The sequence below is a fragment of the Mauremys reevesii genome, linkage group 1 (assembly GCF_016161935.1).
Source record: "Mauremys reevesii isolate NIE-2019 linkage group 1, ASM1616193v1, whole genome shotgun sequence".
Taxonomy (NCBI): domain Eukaryota; kingdom Metazoa; phylum Chordata; order Testudines; family Geoemydidae; genus Mauremys; species Mauremys reevesii.
This window is the reverse complement of record NC_052623.1, coordinates 261,238,943-261,260,384: the sequence shown is the minus strand read 5'-3', so window position 1 is coordinate 261,260,384 and position 21,442 is coordinate 261,238,943. Positions and strand designations below refer to the sequence as shown.

Here is a 21,442-nt window from a genome sequence, read left to right as displayed (position 1 = left end):
GCAGATATGCAACACTGTAAATATGGGCCACATGCTTGGCTGGTGTAAATCTGCAGAGCTCATTTGCTTTCTGGGGGCTGAAGATTTAACCCAAACATATTTGAAGATAGAAGTTGAAAATCATTTTTTTTTCTTTTATCTGTTTGCCAACCACCAAGTTCAGAGTCAAACATTTTTTTCTTGAAGAGCTGATGACGTTGATTTCTGAGTCAATGTAGGAAATGCTCTATTTTAGGGATTAGAGAAGCCACTAGCTCATGCAAGGAACATATTAGAATTTGTTACCTGCCCAGCCATGATTTCATCAGTTAATTTTTTTATACTCTTCTCTGAAATATAGAGATTTACATCTGTATGCTGTCAGGGTGCAATTCACTGCTATGCAGAAAGCCAGCCCAAATCTGTGTCACTCCAAGTAGATTTAGGTGTAACTAGTCCATTAGGCCCTTGGGCAGAGGTGAATTTAACCCCACTTATTTTGAGGCTCAAACACTTGATTAACTCTTTGCTTTACAGTTGTTTGAAAGTTGCATCACACTTTAAAATTACAGATTGAGATTGGCATAGCCTTTGCTTAGCTGTGCAAGGGAGGAAACCCTCTTTGCTCAGATTGTGAAACCAGCTCTCTGGGGTAGAGCAGAGGAGACTCCTATTGCACTTTGTCCTGCAAACAAGTGGGCAGAGAGAAATGGGAGGAGCTCTAGCTCCACCTCTGTCCTTATCATTCTCTGGCCAGAGTAGTTGGCTGGGAGTTCAGTGGAGATGTAAACTACTCCATGAAATGGGTGAAATAATGCACTTCCTCTCCCCCCAGCAGTGGGAAGGCAAGAGAGATATGGTGAGTGAGTCACAATTCATTCTCTGGTCTGCTGCACCTGGGGCAGTCCACCTATATGCCCCCCCCCCCTTATTCAGGGCAGATTGTAAAGTTACAATTTAGTCCTGATTGTGCAAAAAATAACACATGCTTAGAATGTGGGTAGTCCTGATGACTTCAGTGGAGCTATTTGTATGCTTAAAGTTAAAGGTATGTAAATGGTTGTAGGATTAGGGTTTAAATGATTTTGTCTTGACCAGCTGCGTAAAGACCCTCTCAGGTGAGTTAGCTGATGCAGCAGCAGGACTCTGCACCAGTAATTGAGATAGCTCTATCTGAAATACATTCCTTTATACAAGACTTTGGGCTGAGGAAAGTGGGACTAGTTCTTGAGGGAGGCTTTCAGCTGGATAAAGTTTGGCAATGCTGCTGATCAACCATCAGGATCCTATTAGCATCTGTTCATGATGAAACTGCTACTCTTCACCTAAGGTACAGTTAATGTGACCCACTGTGCTACCCCTCTCAGCCTCAGCAAGTGGGAGCTTTGCTGCAGCTAAGCTGTGTGACAGCTCCCTGCTACACCAGCTTGTCTGTCTTGCCAGCAAACTCTCAGGGCTCTCCCAGCCCAGACCTTGATTGGAGGTAACAATCAGTGAATCCCAGCCCCTGAGCTCCTCAGTGATGTCTCTCTGCAGTGCACTGTCCCTGTCACTATACAGTCACAGAAGATATTAAGGTTGCTGTTCCTTTAAAGAGACAGAAACAACAGCTTGTTATCTTGACTGCAGTTATCACTTCAATTCAATCAAAGCACTGGATTGGTTTAGATAAGTAAATCAAGTTTATTTAATTAAAAGGAGAGGTTTTCGTGAATTATAGTATAAGGGATAAAGATAGAAAGGATTACAAACAAACAGAAGTAAAAATACACTTTCTAATGACAAAAACCTAACTTAACAATCTATGGGCTTCTTTTCCAGGTAGTTTCTTTACCCATCTTTCTTTTCCAGCCATGGCTGGTTAGCTTTTAGTCAGTCTCCGCACACAGTCCAAGGTGCTAGTTTTCCTTGCCTTCTCAGATGAAGGAATTTAGGGGTTTGTTCCACCTCTCATTATAGTCCTTTGAAACATATTCTTCAGAAAAGCATCCCCAGATAAAGTTCCTTTTCCCTGCTGAGTGTGGACACCATGCTGTCTGGTGCAGATTCCATGCTGTTCACTGCTGGAGATTTTTTACAATGCAAATGATCTCTTCATGCAATCTCCCATACAAATCAATAGCTGGCTGAATTTGGCCACACCTGGTTTGAGGTGTTGGCCTCTGGTCTTACTCTGGAGAAAAACCTGTTTAAATCAACGTCTCCTGACATAACTGGTTTAAACACATTTTAGTTATAATTTTATCTGCCTAATCCCTTGTGAGTAGACCCTACATACATCATGCACAAATATTAGTGAGCTATTTTCCAGTGACATGTTACATAACACCTTTTAGATACAGATTATAACAGTAGTGTGTTGAGGTATGCTGAGCTGGTCAGGCCAGCTGAAACTCACTGCTAGACACAGGGGATCCCATTGCCTTTTGGTTTAGGGGATACATCTAAAGTCATACCCACCAGCATCATAAACTGATGACTGAGGAAGAAAAACATATGTCTAATGGAAATAAAGCTCTATCACTGCCTATTTGCCTTTTTTACGGGAAAATATAAACTTAACCTAACCATAACTGACTTCACAAAATATTTACATCCATACTTCTGAAGGATATGTTCTCATATACATTTTATCAAGTGTATGGCATATGATATATATAAAAATATAACAAAGTTTGGTAATTTCAGAGGTGCCTAAGGAAGTTAGGCTCCTAACTCCCATAGAATTTGTGTGTTTAACTTCCCTAGGCTCCTTTGAAATTATCAAACTTTGTTCTGTGAACATTCCTGCCAAAATATATTCTTTTAATCACCAAGCATTAGCCAACCTTCTTTAACACAAACACACTTTAATTCAGTAATACTATCAACATCAATACAGTCATCGCAGGGCAGTGCACAGCACAACCACACTGCCAACTTTTAAATCCTACGTTTAATAATGTAGATTCGGGTTTTGCACCTAGCTCATGTGAGTGGCTCTTGCACCTTTATACAGGCCCATTTACTTTAATGGGACTCTGCAGGTACACTTGTCTACCAACACCAAGCTAGTCACAGTGCTGGGGCTACCATGATAATTAATCTTAATATTAGTAATGCAATATTGTCATATACTATATGCCAAGCGAAAAAGAGAATGCAAAGTTGATGACATACTCAACATTTATTACCTTATCATAAACACAGACTCTTCTATATTTACATTATGACTTAATCAAATCAACTATTCAATATACACTATAAAAATCACACACAAATATTATTAAAGGGTGGGATTTTGAAAAGTGAAAGGTATCTTCACATCTAGCACAATATCTATCCCCAAGCTCTAGCTCATGTTAATGTACTTCTGTGAGGCCCTCATTCTGCAAATGGACACGTGCTTAACTTTAAGTATGTGAGTAGTTCTACTGAAGCCAAAAGCGTGATTCATTTGTTTGAAGTTAAGCATTTGTGTGTTTCCAGGACTGGAATCTAACACATTAACTTTCAGTTCTAGAATAACATCACCCTGAGTGCACATATCAAAAAGATCTGAAAATCACACTGTAGTGTATGACCTTAATTCTGACCTGCTAATTGAGTGTGAGGGCCGAGGCAGATCCTGGAAGATACCAGAGAAAAGTATACAGTAAGGGGGAGGGATGTGGGCAAAATCAGCTTGCAGGGGAATCAGGTGATATGGTTGGGAGTGAAATGACATATGTCAGGAAAAGGAAGGTGCAAATATAGAACAGGGATTAGTCTGGACTCTAGAGCATTCTTACAGTTCGGATTTGAAAATAAATTTGTTTTGAGTCTCAGGTGATTATTAATATCAATATTAATTTTTAAAAAGTATTGCATTCTGCCATTCTTGCTGATATGGAGGAGTACTTTATGCCCAGAGTTTGCCCACTGGTGTAAAGTGCTACTCAACGTGAGTAAAGGTTGCAGAATCTGACCCATAATTTAAAGTGCCCTTTTAATGTATTTCCTCTGTGTATGATAAATGGACTGATATAAAGTAGACTGCACTTAAATTACACATTTACCTAGAACTCAGAGCAGAATGTCTCAGGAGTGCAATCACAGGTAAACATTTTAGATAAATATTGTATTGCTGAGCAGAAGTCTGTTTTCATTTTAAAATATATTAGGTATAATTTTTACCCCTCTTCTCCTTTGGTGAAAAACTTCTCTATGAACTCATATGTGAAGAGTGTAATTCAGCAGCTATAGCCCCCCTTCCCATTCATCTCTTTCATTCTGGATGTAGTACAGCTGCTTTGTGATTTCATCCGCTTTCAAAAATCTGCAATGCCATTGGTTTGGAGTTTCAAATACATAATTAGGGCCTGATTGCTGTCCCCTTTTACCAATAAGACAGCCAAAGTCAACACCAGAAATGGGTAAAAGTAACTCCACTTCTCCTGCAGAGCACAGGCAAACAATATAGAAGTTTTTCTGCCACAGCAGGTTCTACCAACTCATATAATAGGATTCAGACTTGGACAGGGATAATATGGTGGGGTTTTCCCTCATTTTTTCTTTAGAGAGGTTTCAGTGACTGCATTTATTGCAGCATGCCTCTAAGTGAGAAGGCAAGATAAGTGATTTCTCTGTTGTTGATTGTTTAGGTAGCTGCATGGAATGGTGAGAAATGTGCACAGTTAGTGGTATATCTGTAACCCTTTCCTCCAGTGAATGACTAAATTGTTTCTATGACATACAGTTCAGATGGAAGTAAAGCCACTGTTTGGAAATAAATTAAGTTTTCAAAATATCAAGATCTTGTCTGTTGTTTATAATTGTTAAAAAGGGAGGAAAAAGAGAGAATTTTTTGGATGTATATTAATGTTCCTTTAACTTAAAAATGTTTGGAAATAAAAAGAAGACACAATTTAGGAAGTAATTAGTTCAGAATTTCTCTTTTAAAGGCCTAGATCTATTACATACTATAGGCCAGATCTACGCTATAGACTTCTGCCAATATAGCTGTGTGGGTCGGGGTGTGAAGAAGTGTGACCCCTGGCTGGCCCACAGAGCTGTGTTGGCAGAAGTCCCTTGCATAAACACAGTTATATTGGCAAAGCTGTGCTTTTCACAGTATAGTTTCTTTCATTGGTGGGGAGTGGTTTTACTATACACATACAAAACACAGCTTTGCTGAAATAAACTGTGTTCACCTTAGGAATTCCTTGCTAGTATAGCATACCAGCATTCCTATACCAATAAAGCACTCCTAATGTAGCTATAATCTTAGTATGTGTTCACTAAGGTTCTGATCCTGTAATTAACAGCATGAGAGCAGACTGCTCTGCCCATACAGAAACCCAATAGAGCTTATGCATGAGCACAGCAGTCTGCCCATATGCTCTCATATTCAGGGTTGGGGCCACAGACCCTGGTCATGCAAATACAGTTAGCAGGGGGTTGGAAGGTCAGAAGCCTAATAAATCAATTTTTTTCAAGTTAAATTTCTTAGCTCTTCTGAATTTTTCTTGCCATCACAGTGCTCTTTTTAGCAAAGATTTTTTTACTGTGTGAATTAAACATGTAGCTGCAAAATCCACAATGAAAATGTATGTGATGTAACTGTCCTGAAAAAAAAAATTCTGCCGAAAATTTTGTCTTTGTCCAAAAAAACCCAAACCAGAACCCTGAAAACTCAAAATTTTCAGTGAATATTTTCAGCCAAAAACTGCTGAAAGCTGAAAAGTTTTAGAAAATCAGTCTTTGGGTGTTTGGTTCCTTCAACAAAAAGGTGATTTTATTTTTTTAAAAAAGCAGACACTTTCTGGGAACACTTTTATATAGGTGAAAACCTGATTTAAAAAAAAAAAAGAATTTTTTTGACCAGCCCTACTGTGCATATTATTAAATTGGGATTATAAACCCTGGTTGGTTGTTTTCTCTTTTTGCTTTTTTTTAATAGGAACAAGGGGTGTGTAGGCCAAACAATCTTTTTCTTCAAAAAAAACAGGAGTACTTGTGGCACCTTAAAGACTAACAAATTTATTTAAGCATGAGCTTTTCGTGAGCTACAGCTACTCACTTGAGCTGTAGCTCACGAAAGCTCATGCTTAAATAAATTTGTTAGTCTTTAAGGTGCCACAAGTACTCCTGTTTTTTTTTTGCGGATACAGACTAACACGGCTGCTACTCTGAAATCTTTTTCTTATAAATCATTATATTTAATTATCTGCATATTTTTCTTCTCTCCTTCTAAAAAATACATTTTGGAAATCTATGTGCCCCCTCATAATTAATCACAAAAATGTGATCATTTAATTCCTTAAATATATAACTCTTTCAACTGTCAGCTAATGAAAACTTAACTGAAATGCATATGCAAATAGAATGACAACAAAAATCTTTAAAAGTCTTATTGGTGTTCTAATGCTGTAACATTTGATCAAAAATTTCTTATCTGACTGTGCTAACATAGAGCAAAAACACTTATCTTAAAGATTCAAGATCTGAGAGCCTGATAGAATCTGCTGTTTCCATAGAGCTAGGCCCTAGATTTCCCTTTAATGTAATTAAGCCTCAAGATTTATGAATACAACAGGCCAGAACTTGATCCATGTTCATTTTCAATTACTGCAGTGAAAGGGCTCCATCCAGATGTCTCTATTTACAGCATTCAAACAGACAGGACTAGGGGCCTTAGGGGGAGGGACCACAAATTGTCACACTTGTTAATTCTTCACTGGGGACACTCAGCAGAGGTCTTGGCTTTGACCCTTCTACAAAAGGCAGGGGTCTGCTGGAGCAAGTGCATCAATGATTAGGGGGCTGACCCTCTGACCTGCAAGGGTCACTCCCTCTGCTTTGTAGGTATTTGTGTAATAATGGGGGTTCATTCCTTATTTTTATTTCAGTTACAGTTCTGGGGCATAGAAAGAAAGAGGCTAGCTCTGATGTGAAAGACAAACATACATAATGAGAGGATCAAGCTTCCCTTGGCAACAGTAACTACTATGAAATGCTACAGGGGAAATACACAGTACTTAGTGACCCACATAATCAGGCCTATTTTAGTAGCATTGTTTTATTTTTCTTTTGAAGGTGTTTTTTATGTTCCCAGATCTGTAATTTAGTTCAGCTAGGAATATTGGAACATAGTGTCTTTTCTATGTTTCCAGATAGAGTCTAGTGCTCTGCCTAGTCTTTTAATCACCCAAGCACTCAGTTGCTGGCATCATATTAAATACTTCAGTGTTTGTTTTTTTATCTATATATTTTTAATTCTCATTCCATGAGACTTCTTCTGACAGATACAAGCTAAGTATTTTCTTGCTTCAAAGTGCATAAAAAAATTGATGTGTTGCTCCAAAATAAACCAGTTGTGCACAAATGACTAAATATAGTTTACTGCAGTGTGATCTACAGAGATGGTAATGAAACGGATTGTGTGTTCTTAAAAAATGGTGTCCTTTCCCCCCTCTGATGGTGTTTTTATTTTCTCAGCTCAGGAAAACACGGCGGTGTGATATTGTTTTAGTTGAACTGTAACTGCTTATCATATACCAAATATGGTTCATTAAAACAAGCTCTTTGCAGATTTTGTTAAAGATTAGATTATTTCTTGAAATGACTGAAAATGCTCCATTTAATTAGCATTTCAGAGATTTCTTTCATTTGCTTTTAAAGCTCTACCTTTTCTGTACGGAAACAGGTTCAGTGAGTTTAAGGGGATTTGAATGAACTTTGCCAGCCTGGAATGAAGAGCAAAACCAAAGGCCCAGATCATCCTCTTCACTTTTAGGCATATAGGAGAATAAAAGCTGTGGGAAGACTTCGCAGAAGTGGCTGGTAATGGGGATAAGAGGTGGGGAGAAGAGAGATGCCTTCCCTTCTAACCCTTTCCATTTGAAGAGCTTTTCCTCTGCTTCTCTATGGGAGAGGATGATCCCCCCGATCCCCCAACTCTTTCTCAGGTTTGGTTCTTCAATTTACATGCTAAACGGATCTTTTACTAAACATCGTTTTCTAGGCTGGCTAATCAAGGTGGAGGTCTGAGGCCTGATCCTGCAGCTCTCATATAAGCAACCCTTACTTATTTACAAGCAGTTCTACTGAAATCAGGGGGAGTAAGGACTACTCACATGACAGGATTTGAAGGATCAGGGCCCCACCACATACCCAGTGAAGGCAACCTGATGTCTTTTGTTTGATTTTAATGGGTTTTGGATCAGACTTTGGGTCTTTAGGATGGGATTTTCAAAAGTGCCCAGTGTTGGTCTAATCCTGCTCTAATGGGAGAGCACTTCTGAAAACCCCACCTCTAGTGCGTGTAATAAATAACTGCTATTAAAATGATTATGGAATTGAGTATTCAATTGTGGGTTCTCTGTGATATATTGTTTTGTTTGGATTAGTTTTCTGCTGTGCTCTGTTTAGGCCTTTTAGAATTAACTCTAGCTATTTTTACTCTTTCTTCTTTTATGACAGCTCTAGTTCAATTGCAGGAAGAAAGACTGTTTTGGTTTTATTTTTTAAATTATTATTTGTATTCAATATTATTCATGTAAAAGAATTCCTCTGGTGAAAGGGTTTGAGTGGTTTGTTGTTAAATTAGCATACAAAGCGATCATATTTTCCAGTACACAAAGCTATAGTTTTTCATTCAAATCAAGCTTTTTGTTGCAGAGGTGGTTTTAGCAGAAAATAATTATAAATTCTAGGGTTGCTATTTCTTATTCTAAATGATGATTCATAAAGACTAAAAATAGCTGGAGTTAATTCCAAAAGGCCCATACAGCGCAAAGCAGAAAACTAATTGACACCAAAAGCAATAGTGCATAATACCCACAACTGAATACTCACTTTCAAAATCATTTTGCTAGGGCCTCGTGCATACCCAAGGCAGGAGGTATTTCCTGCCCCAAAGAGTTTATAATATAAATACACACAACTGAAAAAGGATGGGGGAAAAAGGAGGTTTATTATCCCTATTTTACAGATTGGGAGCTGAGGCACAGTGAGATTAAATAATTTGTATAAAGTCACAGGTGGCAGAGGCAGGAATTGAACACATCTCTTGGGAGTCTTCAGCTATTACCTTAACCACAAAACTCCTAGCAGACACCCAAACAATATTTGTTACAGAGTAGAATATAATTTGCAGTGCTCCAACACTCACATGGCTGCAAGATTGAACAGGAACCTAGAATAGCACTCCATCCCTCTGAGAAACTATTAAAGCAAAACACGGGGGCTCATATACTCCCTGTAAGCGATAGCATCTTTTGCTTTACAGAGCCCTCCTCAATGGGCGATATCAAGACCACTGTCCCTCAAAACACCCCCCTCCCCAAAACACAGATTGTTTCTCCTCTTGCCCTCCATGTAGATTTTGAGCTTAGGGGGCTTCATGGTACCTGTCCTTCCTTCTTGTCTCTCCCCCGCCTCTACACACTCTGTAGAGACGTGTTCATTTGATTGAAGGTCTGTATGGGGGGCAGAGGAGGCTGGAGTTAAGGTAGGCCGGGGAGGAGTGGGTGAGGTGAGAGCGTGGTCAGGGAGAGCATAGCATTCCTTCTCCAGGCCTGTGGAAGATACAGCTTGGGACTGTATTGGCATAGTTGATAGAGTACTATCTCTTTCATGAATGTCTCTACACATCTCTTTCCTTGGGAGCCACTGCATTCAGTGGAGTGTGTGTGTGTTAGAGAGAGAGCAACAGCAATGTCTAGAACCACAGCAGAGGGTGCAGCGTGTCTGTGTGGATAACCCTTGCCTTCTGTGGGTCCCAAATGATCCTTCAGGCACAGAGGAGACTTTGGAGGATTGCGGGGCAGGGTGTGGATATCCATAATTTGGGTTAATCTCAGTGAGGGATTCCTCATGGGGATTTTCAAGTTAAAAGTTCCTTCCCATGGCTTTTCACAGAGGAGGGGATAATCTGTCCAAATCAGTTTTATAATGTTGATGCTGAGGATTGCTGTGCTCTTAACGATGCTGACCTATGGCTAAGGTGTTAAACAAAGGATCCTTCTGCTCAAGGTCGCTGATCAAGTAGGACTAAATCATCCCGTGGATCTGCTTGTTTGTTTGTTAGGGTTAGGGAATTAAGCTGGTATGCTCAGCAATATTCTCTCTTTCAGTAAAATGGTCTGTAATGTCCAAGGCACCAGTCCTACAAAGGCTTATGCATGTGCTTAACTTTAGGCATGTTGAGCAGTCACATTGAAGTCAATGGGACTGGTCTCGTTAACGGCAAGCATAAGCTTCACAGGATCTTGGCCAAAGGCTTTGAGTACCCTGTTGGTCAAGTACATAATTGCTGCTGCTACATTTGCTTACACAGTCAAATCCACCACTTACTATAGTGATTTGAGATAACTTGAGTTGTATTGTTAAAAAAAATATGTATTCTGGTTACCAGTCTGATTATCTTCCCTATAAAAAAGCTTGAAATTTGATTTGGTTTTAAATGAAAGCTTGGATTCTGTAGAAATCAGCAAAAATAGTGGCAAGACCTTAAAGTCACAAGAACTATACATTTCACTGTCACTTCTGATCAAGGCCATTACATTTTCTGTCTTTAAGTGTTTTATCTTTTTTTCTTAACCATGAGCAGTAGTAAAACTTGATTTTTTCTTACACTGAACAATTTTGATCTCTTTTTCTAAAAATTGTGATACTTAATTTAGGTTTGTTTTTTTTTCATGTTGCTTAGCCTTAAGGTAACTAGCTTGGATGCATTTGACTACACTCCTAGATTTTTTCAGGCCTCAAGAGTTTACATTCCTCCTTTAGTTTATCATTTACAGGATGAGCTCATACCCTTGTGAAAATACCTGAGAAAACTCTCTTGGCTACCATAGGCACTGTGTGTGGATCATTTTCAAGCTAGCACCCCCCCCCACCCCCCGCCCCATTGCACTGTCCCTCTTCTCTTCAGATTTTGAACTTTTGTCTTGAACCAAAGTGGAGAAGGATAAAATGCAAATATGAAGCACTTTGAAGTGAAGGCAAAGACACCTGTTCTTCTTTCTCAAACAAACCAGACCAGTCACTCTGCCACAAAAGGTGTAAATGACTTCACATGCAACAGAAGGCAAAGGACATTTTATTTTCATGAGAGCAGGAAAAATCTTACATTGACCAGCCGTCCATCATGGCAGTCCTGCCTATCTTCCCAGGAAAATGTTTTCAAGACATTTATGTTAAAAAACTCTGCTATGTGTAAGGTGAGTGTGAGGTCCAATATTTCATTAAGTTACTGTTTCATAAGGCTCTTAATGGATTCAAGACAAAGGCCAAAACTTTGTAAGGTTCTTAAAAATAGTGTTGAAACAAATCAAATGCTAACTATGAACACACATGAAAGCTGCTTTTGATAGCCTTTATCTTGAATTTTAGTGAAATGTAAAAGCACTGATTGGACTTTTTGTTAAGTATTTTTTTCTGACTTAAGTGAACTGTGGTTGTTCTCATGCTTAATTTTTTGAAGCTGTAATATTTGTAAAAACAAAAACAACAAAGAATACTTAGAGGTACCCCTTTGCATTTTTGTTATTAATTTAGTTATGCTGTTATGAAGATGAATTTAGTTGTTTGCTTTTTCTAAACAGGACTCTGAGTTTGTCCAAATGTACAGAATTGCTGCATTGTTGAGACACTGCTGCTCAATTCAATATTAAACCCTACACAAAAAGTAAGAGCCTTGAAATTTAAGATACCCTCCCCCGCCAAATAATCTAACTTTTAATTGAGACAAAGTTGGAAACCTGGAATTTGTTTTTATTCTTGCAGAGTTTAATAAATGAGTAGCCCTCCACACTAGTTAACATTTAAAACTGTATGTTTTGCTGTGAGGTTTCAGACTAAGTTTATTTGCTGCCTAGGTAACAAATCCAGATGTGACACTTGTCTGTGTATTTTACTGAATTATGTGGAACAAGATGAACACAAACAGCAGACTGTAGTTAGCTAAAGTGTACACTCTGGTATCCCAGTGCGTTACCAGGGAAAATAAATATTGTGCTCCTTCATATCACTTGGATTTGGCTGGAAGTGAAACCAGAAGCTTGGCATTTAGCTATCACCAAGACACACTGTATGATTGCCCTTATCTTTAGTTGATCTAAGGTTGTTTTACTTTAGAAAGTAATTGCTTTGTGTATTGACTAAAGCATCATGACTGCAACTAGTTTCAGCAAAAGAGAAAATTTAAAGCACAGGGAAGAATAGGCTTGTTTGGGGTTGAAGAAAAATAACAGTAGTTTTTCCCCCCTTGTTATCCTTTGATACCTTTCATCTCAAGATCTGGTTTCTAATTTATTTTCAGACACTTTCAAGTTTATGCTATTGTACTGTATAGCTGTAGTTACTAGAAGTGATGCAGTTGTTGAGATTGGCATTTTCAAAGGCTTTGTGTCAACTATTATAGTGTCACTGCGTTTTGGAGGAGCAGCTCCATTTTCCGATGGATAAAGCTGACAGGCAAAAGTGTCGACACGGCATTGCTAAGTAGATGCTTTAGAAAAGATGTGTGCCCTGCTGTAAATAATCTAACTATTGCTGGTCTGTGGGATTTAATACTGTGATGGACTGAGATCAAATACGGTAGTTATTTAAAAAAAATACGGATGTTTCCTACATTTAATAATATATATATATATATATATATATTTTAAACTAGATAGTCTGATATGTCATTTGAGGGGTGTGATGCAAACAAAACTCACACTGATTTTAATAGGAGCTTTGCCATAATAAAGACTGAAAACAAAACACAGCCTTCATTCCTCCACCCTAGCTCCCTCCCAAACCCAAGTAAACTGCTCTCCTCCAGGCTAGTGACTTGGCACAGCTGCTCCAACGTCTTTATTACAACTCATGGACTGTAATAGTAGGTAGAGCTTCCCTGCACCCACTCTAGAGATCTACCAATTGTTCCCTTACCATGCCCTTAAATTCCCCCTCTCTGGTGCTGCTACCCCTTCACAGGTTGCTCTAATCCCCCTCCTGTCTCACCTCCATTATGGAACTGCAGTGGTTCCATTGCATTTAGGGTCTTCCCCACCTGTGAAGGTGGGCAGGCAGGATTTGGACTTTATGGAGTATGAGTTTGGGCCTGAGAGAGATAATAGGTGATACCCTGGCCCCACTGAAGTCAGTGGGACCAGGATTTCCCAATTATTAACTGCGTCAGTGGTGGAGAGTGTTATCCTATACAGGAGGAACTCTATACTTCCACCATCTGAAGGGTTATGCTGGCAAGTTTTCCAAGACTGAGAAGTCCAGTGGAAGGCATCTCCCACTGAGGGGATGAAATAGGGAAATAGTCAAGGGGATGAAGCACAATAGCTGACAAATGAAGTAGGGAGAAATAGTTTTAAAAACTCATGGTAGCTATTATGCAAATAGCTTAATTAAGGAAAGGAAGAGTTGTTTCCTCACAAAGATAACATGCATGTCTAAAGTTGTCTTAATATAAAACACTTAAAGGAAGCTTAGAGGATAACCAGATCAGTTTTAACTTCAGGTTACTAAAAAGGGAGACTGAATTTTTGTCTCAATAGTATTAATGTGTTCATTATTAGGGCATCAGTATAAGAATAGCTGTTCAGAAATCATGCAGCCTTATTAATCTGTGCAATTATACAACTTTTTCATTAGATACTTTGGGCTAAATCCTGCTCCCCTTACTCATTTGTGTATAGGGTGACCATTACAGGTTTTGTCTTATACAGACAACTATCCCCCTCCCCTGGAAAAAAACAACTGTTCCAATTTTTCACACTTGCTATCTGGTCACCGTACTTGTGTAGCCCCACTGCCTACAATGTGAGTTTTCTCTGAGTAAGGGGATACTGAGAATGATATTGCCAGGGTTCTTTTAGAATACCTTTCAGTTCTATTTACTGTACTGACTGTTTTTTAATATATTTTTGATATGCACATGCAAATATTGTCATAACAGCTCCGCTATAAATGATCAAAGAAATACTGACAAAACATTCTTTGCACAGCCCTAATTTATAAATGTGATTATCTTTAATTTTAGAGAGAACTATTTTATCTAACATAAGTTGCATATGTGAGAAGTTCCAGAAGGTAATAGAAAATTTTAAGAAGTGCACATCTGTCTAGTTTTGACAACAATGAATCTTAAGTAGATTTGCGTGTTATTTATGTGTATCAAAGTGACACTCCTATTGTAGATCAAGAGTCATAGCGAACTGCACTTGTTTCCTATCTTACCCCTTGTGGTGTTGTAAATCTAACTTCTGCCCATCCTATTGTTAAAAGAAAAGCAGCCATATTGTGCTGATCGCTATTAGATTAAAGCAGAAAGGGAGAGAAACAAACGTGGAAGCCCATCTTACCAGCAGGGATGCCACTACCTTTTATTTTGCCTTTTGGAGGTCACAAAGTCAGTGCAGGCATCTGACCTCTGATAACCTCTTCAGTGCCACAGCGTGCAGTTTCTTTCCGAAGAACTTAATTAAATACAACTGAATTTCCCTGCTAACGTTTGTTGCTGAAAAGGTTTTTCTTTGATTGCTTGGTGTTTGCTGGTGAGGGGAAAACAAAGATGCTCCTTTTGTTCCCAGAAGAAAAGTTAGCATATGTTAGTTCAGTATTTGTGATTTCCTTTAGATGTACTGGTTCCTCCCTAACATTCCACAGGGTTCTCTCATAATGTAGAAGTATCAAAACTATGGACTAGAACTACACTCAAACAATTTAAGACAGATTTTTATAAATCTCAAGTTAGGCTAATCATACTTTTTTTGGAGGTAATTTGATATAGTCTAAATGGAACTGTAGTACATGATTTTGGATATGCATAGGATTTGTGACTAGCAGTAACTTTGATGTTAACCATCCAATACAAAACTTTATTTATTGTACAATTGAAAATAGACATGATTTATTTAGTTTTCCTATGCTATGCTAATTTATTTTGTAGACAAGAGAAAATATTAAATTCCTTGTTATGGTACACTGTATTTATTTGGATTGTTGATTAATTTTAAATACCTGGATATAGATTATCTCTTTCAGGCCTCGAGTTTGCTTATGCTTGACTTTTTCTAAATCTAAATATTTAGAAAAGGAATCACTGGCACAATATTAGACTCCTGACATAGGCTGTTATTGATTCTCAGAAACAAAACATTTTTGATTCAGACTGAAGAATGAGATTAGTTTCGAAGGAGCTAAATTCTGCCCATCTTGTTTATTGGATGTTTTTGAAATAGTAAACCTTATTGAAAGGTCTCCTGATTTGAAGTGTGTGTGTGTTTAAGGCAGAGAAAATTTAAACCACCTACATACTGCACTTTGGTATATCCCTATGTCCAAGGCACCAGGGGTAGGGTTCTTTCCCACCCCTGCAATGCCTGGGTGAGGATTTGAACCAGCCAGATCACTGGCATTGGCACAAGGTAGATGGGTCAGAGGTCTTACATAGGGAGTGAACTTGTGATTGAGGGGCAACCAGCATCTGTTTCTGGATGCTGCTGTGGGTGAAGAGGCTCTAAGGTTGCAGGAATGGACCTTGCTGGCAAGCATTTCTCTGTCATACTTGTAAGCTCTACAATACCAGTGGTTGCAGAAAGACTGGCTCAGCTGGCAATCCTTCCCCACTTAGGGCAGCGGAAGAACCATGTTACCCAGCCCATAGGCACTGGAACTAATGGTCAAAGTGGATTAAAATAGGAGGGAGGTCACTGACTTCAGTGTCTATATATGGTTAAGTGCGGTGATGCCATGTGGTGAAATGACACTGCATCATCATGTGTGATGGGGCATGACATGGGCACTAAGGAATAAATAGATTCCTTTCAGATACGTGTCCCCAAGCAGGTTTGTTGCCACTCAAGCAAAAGTTTCATCTTCTTTGCTATTAATTATTCACTCACCTCTGATCATTAACATAAATATAGATCCTTTCCTGATCCTGCAAACAAATACACTGGGGCAGACACCTGAATCTATGCAGAGTTCCAGTGCAGTTAATAGCTCTCTGTCCAGAGGTGAGATTTCATATATTACTGCATCTGTTGGCAGGATTGGGGCCACAGTGAGCAGAAATAAAGTGATCAAAAACCTATTGGAGAGATCATGTTCCCAACTCATTAGAGGGAATGCACCCTGGTAATGGTAAAAGAAGCTTCAACATTCACTCATCTCTTGCATCCAGTTTGCAAGGTGGTTTCATTTATTAGTGTACATTCAAGTATGTGAGCACTTGTTGGTCTTTCTTAAAGAAACAAAAACATTAACCCTGTAGTACACCACCTGTTTGCACTTTATTGTTAACTGTGAGGGGGTTTTTATTAGCTAAGTTGTTTTGCTTTTTGTTAACCTTGTTCTTTATTAACATGCAGGCTGCAGTCCTATTTCTTTCTGCTAGAAATGGACTCTGTTTGCCATTAATATCATACTTAGGCTGTCTCTTTCTTATAAGGTATTTTAAAAGACATAAAGCTTTTCTGTTCCTTTATATCTATGTACATTTAGTTTGTGGCTCTACCTTTCCAAATGTACTTGATTTCGCTTTCAGTATATAATTACTGCCAAACAAGTTAATTGTCCCAAACTCCCTTGTTTCATTTGCATTCATTTATCAACCTTCATTATACAGCCACTGTTCCACATAAACACAAATGATTGTTAATGAATTCCTAATGTCATATTCATTAGAGAATCAGGTTAATGGCTACCAATGAATATCTGAGCTACTTGGTACTTTCAAGTGTGTTTTTTCGTGTTAATTACAATACTCTTTTATTTATAAAGAAATCTTACCTGTCTCTTAGTCTGACTAAAACATTTTGAGATCAAACCTTTGTGAAAACCCTATAACTGCTTCTCTGCTGCACGGCAGGTGCTTTGACTTTAAAAGGAGCATTGGATACATATTAATAAACGTTGGATACATATTAATTTGTGGCAGCCAATTTGTTATTAGTTTATGTTTAACATATACGGTGGCTACTCATACTTGGTTTCATACATTTAAAGCTACTTTATTTTGGTACGAGCAACAGAAAGCACTACATGTTGCTTCTGAACAATCATTAGAAATTTGGAGAAGAGAAGATTATTTTCTTTGATAGGCTTCTGCCGATCCTGTTGGTACATATGGGAGTTTCAGATATGTAGGACAACAGTTCCCTTTGTGGAAGTATGGCAACATAAACATTAAAAACTATATATACTGTCACTGTAACTGCTGAGGGACAAGGAGCAGGAGACACTAAAGGTAAATGAAGTGATTAGCTGTACATTACCTAATATGTACATACCAATAATATTTTCTATTTCTATATATAGTTTATAAATAAATGAGTATATGCGTGCGAATATACACACCATGATGTAGATCTTCAGCTGGTGTAAATTGTCACAGCTCTGTCAACGAAGCTGTGACAATTTACATCAGCTGAGCATCTGCCCCTATGAATTTACAAAGCAACTTTGGGGAAAAAATGTCACTGTTTTAATATCTGCATATCCCCTGATGCTGTGGTGTACATAGCATTGAAAGCTGGCACTTCCCAGCAGGAAGCCTAGTCTGATGTCATTTGAGACACAAGAAATGCAGTTCTGTTTTGAAAGCATGGGAAAGGCATGAGGCTTTCAAAATTGTGTTCTGTGGGAAGGACCAGTCTGGGACTAGACATAAAACTGAGGTCTTGACCATTTTTTATCATGTAAAGACCCCAATATACTTATCACAATAATAGGTAAAAGAATTTGCCTTGAGATCCTGATCAAATTACATTCTGCCTACCCAAATTCCCTTGCTTCTGCCATAGGATAATGCATCTTAACTTCCTGTCTCTAACACTATAGTGAGGTTATGTTAGTGATATTTTCATGGTTGCTGCATTCCACTGCAAAGGTGGCTGCATTTTCCTGATGGATTAAGTAATTCTTATGTGTGTAATATTATGTACTGTTTTTCAAATTTTGTAGTTTGACTTACAGGAGCTTGGTAGGCATAATTTACATGACTACTTTCCAAGCATGCATCATACATACATGTGCATGTGTAAGCCTTGTATATCAAAGTTGTACATACTTGGACTGAGGTGGAGGTGGAAATAGGAGACAGACTTGTTGAAAGTCTCTGGATAAAGATAAAAGGGGAGCCATGTAGCACCTCCCCACCCCAGCTCACCTCTGCTCCGCATCCTCCTCGAGCACGCCGCCTCCACTCTAATTCTCCTCCCAGGCTTGCGGCGCCAAACAGCTGATTGACGCCGGAAGCCTGGGAGGTGGGAGAAGTGGAGCAGCGACCGTGTGCTCGGAGAGGAACCACTGTAAAAAAAAATTGGGGGCACCGCTTTTTGGCGCCCCCTAATCTTGGCGCCCTAGGCAACCGCCTAGTTCGCCTTAATGGTAGCACTGGCCCTGCACACACACACTCCTACAAAAAGTGGAAACTCGATCAAATTGCAAAGGATGAATCTAAAGAAATAACACAAGTATGTAGGGACAAAATTAGAAAGATCAAGGCACAAAATGAGATCAAACTAGCTAGAAATATAAAGGGTAACAAGAAAACATTCTACAAATACATTAGAAGCAAGAGGAAGACCAAGGGCTGGGTAGGCCCGTTACTCAATGGTGGGGTGGGGGGAAGCAAAAACAGAAAATGTGGAAATGGCAGAGATGCTTAATGACTTCTTTGTTAAGGTTTTCACCAAGAAGGTTGGTAGTGATTGGCAGGGCCGACTCCAGGGTTTTTGCCGCCCCAAGCGGTGGAGGAAAAAAAAAAAAAAGCTGCGATTGTGATCGGCGGCAGCTCCACCGCGCTGCTTTCTTCTTCGGCGGCAATTCAGTGACAGGTCTTTCACTCCAAGAGGGACCGAGGGACCCGCCGCTGAAGAGCCCGACGTGCCGCCCCATCCCCTGGGACGCCCCAAGCACCTGCTTGCTGAGCTGGTGCCTGGAGCCAGCCCTGGTGATTGGACGTCTAACATAGTGAAAGCCAGTGAAAATGAGGTAGGATCTGAGGCTGGGAAAGAAGAAAATTATTGACACAAGTTAGATGTCTTCAAGTCAGCAAGGCGTGATGAAATACATGTTAAAATATTGAAGGAGCTGACAGGAGATATCTGAGCCATTAGCAATTATCTTTGAAAACTCATGGAAGAGGGGAGAGATTCCAGAGGACTGGAAAAGGGCAAATATAGTGCCAATCTATAAAAAGAGGAATAAGAACAACCTGAGGAATTACAGACCAGTCAGTTTAACGTCAGTACCTGGAAAGCTAATGGAGCAAATAATCAAACAATCAATTTGCAAACACCTAGAAGATAATAAGGTGATAAGTAACAGTCAGCATGAATTTGTCAAGAACAAATCATGTCAAACCAACCTGACAGCTTTCTTTGACAGGGTAACAAGCCTTGTGGATGGGGGGGAAGCAGTAGACGTGGTTATATCTTGACTTTAGTAAGGCTTTTGATACTGTCTTGCATGACATTTTCATAAACAAACAAGGGAAATACAATCTAGATAGAGCTATTATAAGGGATGTGTGTGCATAACTGGTTGGAAAACCATTCCCAGAGAGTAATTACCAGTGGTTCTCAGTCAAGCTGGAAGGGCATATCGAGTGGGGTCTCACAGGGATTGGTCCTGGGTTCTGTTCTGTTCAGTATCTTCATCAATGATTTAGATAATGGCCTAGAGAGTACATTTATAAAGTTTGTGGATGATACCAAGCGAGGAGGGATTGAAGGATAGGATTAAAATTCAAAATCATCTGAACAAACTGGAGAAATGGTCTGAAGTAAATAGGATGAAATTCAATAAGGACAAATGCAAAGTACTCCACTTAGGAAGGAACAATCAGTTGCACACATACAAAATGGGAAATGGCTGCCTAGGAAGGAGTACTGCGGAAAGGGATCTGGGGTCATAGTGGATCACAGGCTAAATATGAGTCAACGGTGTAACACAGTTGCAAAAAAAAAGCAAACATCATTTTGGGATGTATTAGCAGGAGTATTGTAAGCAAGACATGAGAAGTAATTCTTCTGCTCTACTCTACGCTGATTAGACCTCAACTGGAATATTGTGTCCAGTTCTGGGTGCCACATTTCCAGAAGGATGTGGACAAAATGGAGAAAGTCCAAAGAAGAGCAACAAAAATGATTAAAGGTCTAGCAGTGCTGTTGCTAGCCCACTGGGGGCCCTAAGCAGGAATATTCCCCCGCAACACATTCTAATAATGAATAAGAGGCCCCGTTGAACTGCTTGGGGCCCTAAGCAATTGCTTAGTTTGTTTATCCCTAGTGCCGGCTCTGAGGTCTAGAAAATGAACTCTGAGGAAAGATTGAAAAAATTGGGTCTGTTTAGTTTGGAGAAGAGAAGACTGAGGGGGGACATAACAGTTTTTAAGTACATAAAAGGCTGTTACAAGAAAGAGGGTGAAAAATTGTTCTCCTTAATCTCTGAGACTAGGACAAGAAGTAATGGGCTTAAATTGCAACAAAGGAGATTTAGGCTGGACCTTAGGAAAAACTTCCTAACTGTCAGAGTAAGTTAAGCATGGGGCCAAATTACCTAGGGAGCTAAGTTCGCTCTAAGCTGAGCGGCCATGCAGCAGGCTATCAAGGGCTGCACAGGCAGGGAGAGGCACCTCTCCCCTGGCCCTGGCCCCAGAGCTGCCCCAGCGGGGAGAGACGCTCTCCCCTGGCTCCGGTCTGCTGCGGTGAGAGAGGGATGGGAGGAGTCCTCTCTCCCCGCCACAGCCATGGGGCAGCCTGCACCCCAAACCCCTCATCTCCAGGCCCACTCCAGAGCCCACACCCCCAGCCAGAGCTCTCACCCCCTCCACCCCAACCCTCTGCCCCAGCCCTGAGCCCCCTCTCACACACCAAACCCCTCATCCCCCGCCCCACTCCAGACCCCTCACCCCCAGGCCCCCCACACCCAACCCTCTGCCCCAGGCCTGAGCCCCCTCCCACACTCCGAACCCCTCAGCCCCACCCGACCACACATCACCTCCATATTGGTGCACACAACAAAATTAATTCTGCACATGGATGTAAAAAAATAGAGGGAACGTTGCTAGGGAGGTTGTGGACTCTCCGTCTTTGAAGGTTTTAAAGAACAGGTTGGACTAACACCTATCAGGCATGGTCTAGTTATTATGTAGTCCTGCCCTGAGTGCAGGGGACTGGACTAGATGACCTCTCAAGATCCCTTCCCATCCTACACTTCTATGATTTTGTGTGTGTGTGTGTGTGTGTGTGTGTGTGTGTGTGTGTGTGTACATTGATCAGTTAAAGATATCTGGCACTTTTTTTTAGATATAAATCATATTTCATGCCAGATGTTCAAATGGCCTCCCTCACTGACATTCAAAAATCAAGGCTTGAGGTAACATTTTAAAAGCAACTAATTGACTTGGGAAGCTAAAGGTGCGAAAGTCAATGGGACATGGGTTTCTATGTGTTTAAGGCCATGTCTACACATACAAGCTTATAGT

General features: G+C 39.8%; 1 protein-coding gene across 1 annotated transcript in view; it reads left to right on the top strand.

Annotated features, from left to right (window-relative positions):
• Window positions 1-767: 767 nt before the first annotated feature.
• Window positions 768-21,442, top strand: part of LOC120373513 — a 195,600-nt gene continuing 174,925 nt past the window's right edge. The window contains exon 1 of the mRNA XM_039492069.1: window positions 768-838. Coding sequence (XP_039348003.1) covers window positions 782-838 — 57 coding nt within the window. The 5' untranslated portion in view covers window positions 768-781. The remainder of the gene's footprint in view (window positions 839-21,442) is intronic.